The sequence below is a fragment of the Phycodurus eques genome, chromosome 23, assembly GCF_024500275.1.
Source record: "Phycodurus eques isolate BA_2022a chromosome 23, UOR_Pequ_1.1, whole genome shotgun sequence".
In the NCBI taxonomy this organism is placed as follows: domain Eukaryota; kingdom Metazoa; phylum Chordata; class Actinopteri; order Syngnathiformes; family Syngnathidae; genus Phycodurus; species Phycodurus eques.
This window is the reverse complement of record NC_084547.1, coordinates 3,830,522-3,837,468: the sequence shown is the minus strand read 5'-3', so window position 1 is coordinate 3,837,468 and position 6,947 is coordinate 3,830,522. Positions and strand designations below refer to the sequence as shown.

General features: G+C 37.6%; 1 protein-coding gene across 2 annotated transcripts in view; it reads right to left on the bottom strand.

Annotated features, from left to right (window-relative positions):
• Nucleotides 1-52: 52 nt before the first annotated feature.
• Nucleotides 53-6,947, bottom strand: part of shbg (sex hormone-binding globulin) — a 28,207-nt gene continuing 21,312 nt past the window's right edge. For both annotated transcript variants that reach the window (XM_061669430.1, XM_061669428.1), the window contains exons 2-9: nt 5,836-6,010; nt 5,381-5,478; nt 4,274-4,463; nt 3,518-3,679; nt 2,474-2,630; nt 1,816-1,952; nt 1,378-1,585; nt 53-1,053 (exon numbers count right to left, since the gene is read on the bottom strand). In XM_061669430.1, the coding sequence (XP_061525414.1) occupies nt 926-1,053; nt 1,378-1,585; nt 1,816-1,952; nt 2,474-2,630; nt 3,518-3,679; nt 4,274-4,463; nt 5,381-5,478; nt 5,836-5,901 (1,146 nt within the window). In that variant the 5' untranslated portion in view covers nt 5,902-6,010 and the 3' untranslated portion in view covers nt 53-925. The remainder of the gene's footprint in view (nt 1,054-1,377; nt 1,586-1,815; nt 1,953-2,473; nt 2,631-3,517; nt 3,680-4,273; nt 4,464-5,380; nt 5,479-5,835; nt 6,011-6,947) is intronic.

Genomic DNA, 6,947 nt, shown 5'->3' with positions numbered 1-6,947 from the left:
TAAATAAATTAAAATTACAATGAATTTTTGATTAAAATAGGGTTGTGGTCAATTGATCATCTGAAGTTAATAAATTATTGTAATTTAAATGTATAACATACATTTAAATGTTTCCCCACCCCATAATCATCAATATCCATGATTTTTCTTGAGGATGCAAGTTTGATTTGAAATCCATCAAGAATAATAATAATTTAAAAAAAGGCAAAATAATTCATCGTATATTACCCTACAAGGAATTATTAAAGATGTACGCTATCATTGCTGCAGAAGGCCTGACGTCACCTGAACATCATTTTTAGAAATCCACTAGAGGGAGCAGAAACGCTGTGTTTCACAGCATTTATTGAGCCAAGGGTACTAAAACTCACCAAAAGTATTTGTGTTGATATAATGATGATTTAATCTGTTTACCAACAGGTTAATTTTACATTCACAGTAATTCTTCCGCCCGTCACTATACGTCATTACCGTAGATGGATAATTACTCATAAAATATATATATATATATATATATATATATATAATTTTCGCACCAATTCAGTGGAATTGGTTCATTTCTCGTTAACACAGCTGATGATCTCACGGCAGACAGTGGCTAGGAATTACTTTTGTAATTGGTCAGTTTCAATTTTATTCATCTAAAAGAGACAATGCGTCGTAATGAACATCAGTACAATGCTTGTGCAAATGTGCCAAAATTAGCATGCAGCTAAATTACATTCGTAGTCCATTGGCAGGACAAATGAACAAAATACAGAAAATTGTTCAATAATTCACTTTTTTCATATTAAAACAGGGTCTAAAGTGCCAAACTGACATTTTTTAGCCCAGCTATATGTCATTTTTTAGCCCGGAATATGTCACTTTCGAAAGCCTTGATTACAAAATAGTATTTCTACAATTAAGTCCCGATGCTCGTGATTCACACGGGGCAGCTGTGAGAGGAGATGGACCAGTGTTTTGCAGCCTGATCCAGGTCCACATCCTTTCCTTGGATCTGGACCTTCTCCAGGCAGCCTCTCAAGAAGCGGGAGCCGACGTCGTCTTCGCCTGACGAGCGAAGGGAGAATTAGCGACCGGTCCCGCCGCCGCGACACCGACAATTGCACCTTGTTTTACGGGTTTCATTTGTTCCGTGACCATGCTCGGAGCTCAAATCAAATCAAATGAATGGAAACGCAAATCATCTGTTTCAGGCCCGAGAAAGATGATTTGACGCTTTATTAATTCAACGGACATTAGCCAGTCTATGGCGTTTTGCATTGTGAGATAGCATTAAGCTAGCAGACTTTCGTAAGGTTATTATGTCGTTCTTCCCGTTTCATGTTTGGTTTTACAGTGAATTTCAAATGTATTTCCGAATCCGAAACTCACCGAGGAGGCCGCCGATGGCCACGTGGCTTTCTCTCAATGTGCTCAAAAGCCCGGATTTCTTAAGCGGGCTGAGGAAATCCCACGGGACCTTTGACTCATGTCCACCGTGTCGCACTTCCAGTGAATCGGTCCCGAAGGTCATCTCCAACCTCTTGAAGTTGTCTTTCAGACTCAGTTTATGACGGCCAAAAGAGAGTGTTACTTCCTGCTAATTGCCCCCAACCCCCCCCCCCCCCCCCAAAAAAAAAAAAAAACAAACAAACAACAAATAAGTGAATCTTGTTCCATCCAGAGAAGATCTAAAACCACTTTCCTCACCAAATGAAAATGCTTTTGTTGGACAAACAGATTAGCGTTAGCTTCTGATAAGCGCCACTTAAATAAACGTTCCAACATGATTCGCCAGTTGACTTTTGTCATGTCTGATCGTGTGCATACCTTTGTGTTGTTATCGGTGACTAAAGCGAATGTGAGCGCCTGCCCGGGCGTCCTGATGCTTAAGATGGTCCCGTCCATCTTAGCGAAATCTCCCCACAATTCGATCGTCACGCCGCGCTCATGCTCTGTCTGCAAAACTGCTCAAGGGACAGAAAATAATGTTAATTTCATCAAATCACATTATTATCATGTCTGTGGGTGTTTGATTATTTTTTTTTTTTTTTTGTCCGATCGGATTTCAGTCTCCATGTGTTGCCATGTCAATGTAATCTGCTCAGGGCCGTCAGACTCATTCGTGCTGGTTGACATCATCGAAACTATATGAACAATGATTTCATTAACCGATCATATTTCACATTTTTCCTCCTCGAAGATGCTGTCAGCATTTTTCTGTCCTCTGATTGGTCGGTCAGAGCAAAACTTGTTACAGCCAAGTTCGACTTGCAAAACGCGTCTATAGCAAACATTGAATAATCAGTATTTTCAGTATCAGTAGTTTTATGAAGCTGTATGTATTGGTATCGTGTTTTCTATTTAGTATTGATGGTTTCTGTAATGTGATAAAGGCGGTATTAAGATGTTGATTCAGTCAAGTAAGTCGTCCAGGTCACGATGTGACATCATCACACCCCGTCACATCCCGCTTGTGGTCCCCCACCTGAAGCGTTGACAATGGCCAAGCCGTTCCCGGCGAAGAAGCTGCCGGGTCGGATGTTTTGATAGCACGGCCGGAGCTCGTCGGCGTCCGTCTCCCAGGGGATGCTGAGGTTCAGCCAGCTGCCTTCCCGCACGCAGGCGTCCATCTGCGGCTCAAGCTGCAGGGCAGAAATGAGCTTTAAAACCCCTCAAAAATAATAAAAAATGGAAACAAAATGCACTGGAAAGCCGTCCGGTGGATGAATTACGGTACGTCCCACGTGGTTTATCCGCACAATGCATGCACAGGTACTTCATCGTGTACATCTGGCTTTCCAAGAAACATTTTGGATCCAGGAAACCCTTGGAGGGGAGAAATCTTTCCAAGGACAACCTCATAATCGTAAAGACAAACACAACTACCATAGCTATTACTAAAGGATGCCTATTTTCGACAATAAAAGTCGTAATGTTATGATAACAAATGCCCGTCTTTGAGAACGACAGCGGTGATGTTACGAGAATGAGGTCGCATGTTGTTTGGATAAAAAAATAACAAACAGAGAATTAACACGATAGGATTTCAGTCTGCTTTCGTAATGCTAACGCTATGTAGCATCTGTGTTGTGGTACTTTCATCCTTTAAGCAATGGATTGATCACAAACGGCACAGCAACACATGTTCAGTTCTCATAATGTTACACCTTTTACTCTGGAAAAGACGCCTTCCTTCTCAGAAAAATATGACTATAATCTCCCCCAAAAAAGACGGCAACAAAAATTCAATTTATTTACGCAGGAATGTCAGATTGATGTGATGATAGTGTCACAGAATTTAGCTAAACAACTGAGTTGTAATTGGTTTATTATGTTTGTTTTATTGTTACCCTGCACTTTTTAAAATGATACGACAAAATAATTCATTGCAATTTTTTTTTTTTGGCTGACCCCAAAGCTACAGTCCCTGACCCCAGTTTGCAATCCGCTGTTGCTGAGGCCTCAAAAAGTCAACGATCACGTATGATATCGTTTGGGATTACATTAACGGAGAGCTGTCTTGCAATACCTGAACAAACAGCCTCTCCCTCGGAATCAGGATCCCGCCAAGTGCCAGTCTGAGGGACCCTGAAAGGACCTCCTCTATGGTATCAGACCGCAGGCCCACGACCAGCCCTCGGGAGCCGTCCACCTCAAGGATCACAAAATGGCCACGGTTGCTCAGCTCCAGCTGAAACACAGATGAGAAAAAAAGTGCAGCCGGAAAATATTCAGAGCCCTTCACTTTTTCCACATTTTGTTATTTAACCACCTTCTTCCATTTTTTTTTTTTGGTTTGCAAATTAAAAATTGTAGAAATCGCATATAAGTACAGTAATATTTGGCATATATCCTCTGGGAAAATGTTTATATAAAATTTATCCATACATACATACAAAAATACCTAATAAGTCACTGAGTTGTGACCGTCATCTTTGTGTATATATGTGATACTGCCACCTGGTGGCCATGGTGCATAAACCAGACGGCGCAGCACAATGTCCATTGAATTAAAGCATAAAATCATGATGAAAACGCAATTTAATTCTTCACATTTTGTTGGATATGTTATTACTATATGCTTTTATGAAGTACATTACTGTAGAATGTTATTTTTTGTTGTTAAAAAACACGTTAGAAAGATTGTTGTTGGACGAGAACGGATTAATGGAAGGGAGAGATGATTTCTCCGAAGTAAGGCACCGGTGTATTCTATTTTGCAATAAGACTGTAACATAACAAACTCCGGACGCACTGAACGTTCACCCGACTTGGCGGGACTCACCGTGTGCCACCGCCCGTCGTTGAGCTTGGGCCCGCCCGCCACGTTGACGAGGACCCCGCTGCGGCTGATCTGCATGAGCGGGATGCCGTCCTTCAGGGACAAAATGAACCAGTCCCTGCCGTTTTTGGTATCCCCGTAGAAGATGGTCCCCTCCGGGTCGTACGTCCTGAGCTGAAAGGACGACTTGATGCTGCGCAAGAACGACACGACAAGTCTGAAATAGTAATAATGTTCCATGGTGGTTCTTAATCTTACGATTAACCAATTATTGATTTATATATATATATATATATATATATATATATATATATATATATTTTTTTTTTTTTTACTTCAATATTTTATTGGATTTAAACTAAACAAATCAAGAAATTAACAAATAATTGTAACCTAATAAATTGTTTCATTTTACAGAAACCAAATTAAACAGTTATTTTTTTTAAACAATGGTACAGTAAAGGTGTATATACAATTATTAGTTTTAATAGAATCAACTTATTATATTAACCAATTATTTAAAATACTTAATGTACATCAAAAATGGTTCTTTTGATAATTTTTAAGATTTGACATTAAATACATCAACCAATTATTTATTGAAATAAAAATAATTTTTGAATTTTTATTTTATTGTTCACAATAAATAAATTAACCAATTAATAAGGTAGTTAGTTAAATGCATTTGTAAAGTTTTACTTTTATTTATTTTTGAAATTTTACACTGAATAACTTTTCAATAAAACCCGCAGATTTTAAATGGATATTTAAAATATTTTTTTTCAAATATTATTTTGTTTTTAAATTTTACACCACATGAACCCATTATTGAAGAAAATAAAAATGTTAAATGTACAGTATATGTAAAATTGTTGAGTTAGATTTGTTTTATTTTATACTAAACACAATCAATTACAGTATTTCGTAAAATACAACTAATGTTAAATATGTATGTAAAATTGTTTATTTGAATATTATGCCAATAGCATTTGGGTGCCCACGTGGTAGGTTTAATGAGCAATAGGATTATGAAGGGTCCTTGGAAAAATGTCTCCTCCTGGACCCAAAAGGTTTGCGAACCCCTGACCTCCGGTACACGCCCTCCCTCACTCTCTTATCTTGGTGAGGTTGACTGCGATGTGGATCATCGGCCTCCACACGTCTCGATGCTGACCCAGGTAAACAGTGGTGCTGCCTGATATTTGTTTCTGGATACCAAAAGTAGAACACAATCGGGGGGGTGGGGGGCATTCAATGACATCATAAGAAAACAGTCAACCGCTGCTCGCTGCTCCGAGAGCGTTAAAGTTGCAGTTGTTTGCAGATTTGTATTATTTTTACTATTTTTTTCATTGAGTTGTTCTAGAAATTTTTGACATTATTCATCTTGGTCTCAATTTTCATATGGTCAAAAATCTGCCATTTGAACAGGGGTGTGTAGACTTTTTAAAAATCTGATTCATCTATGTTTCTGTTGAATTTTTAAAAATATTTTCACCGACGGCAAGAAACAGGATTGACTGTAAACGCAAGCTGTAGCGTTCATTGGAGCGGCTGCACTGTACCTTCCCCTGGACTCCCCACGCCAGCGCCGTGATGCTCAAAGTTAGCAGCAGCGGTCCACCCGCCATCCTTCCGACAGTCTCGCCGAGCCGCTTTCCGACAGGTTCCGAAGGAGTGTGTAGACCTGGACTGTGGTCCAGAGGGCAGGCCTGCGCCGTATCGATTTGGACGCTGTGACTAACAGGATAAACAACACACAGTTCAGCATTCAAAAGGGTGAAATGGCGGCGAACCCGTGAAGGACAGTTATTATACTTTTGCACCTTACAAACATCTGTGTGTGTGATTTTAATCGTTTTTTTTACACTGCATACTTTATGCACACTTTTAATTTGAATAATATTCCATTTTACACTGGACAAATTCACAGATTATTTCATCAATTAAAGTCAAATGCATTTGTAGAATTATTTTAGTATTATTTTTAACACTTATGAACATAAAATATAGTTATACAAATAGACACAAAATAAATTATTTTCATCAGTTTTAAATATATGTAACTTTTTTATTTAATAAAATATTTTAAATATATGTAATTTATTTTAATAATATTCTTTATCTTAGACTAATAAATTAACCTATGATTTGGTTTAATACAATTTTAAAATGTATTTATAATTTGTTTTTATTTTAATGATATTTTACACAAAAAAAGTTAACTGAATTTTAAAATGTACACGTGATATTGTTTATTATATTTTTTCATTTCACACTTAATAAATTCACTATTTAATAAAAGAAAAATGCAAAATGTATGCTTACTGTAATATTGTTTGAATTTTATACTATACTCTAGAAATTAACAAATTATTAAGTTAAAACAAATTTAAACAGTTATATAAAATGTTTTTTCATTTGACTAATACATTTCTATATTATCATCATTTTAGTGGAAAAAGTACTAAATAAATGCAAGAAATATAACAAGACTCTTGACAATAGAAATGCTCACTGGGCTGGGTTAAAGACCGAAGCCCACGGGCCATACAATACTCACCCCTCCCCCAAAAAAACAACCAAAAAAAAAACTAAAACTTTGTTTCATTGGGTCATCAGGTTAATACTTTATTTTGTTTGATTGCAGCAAAGAGACAGAAGGGGGGGATGGGGG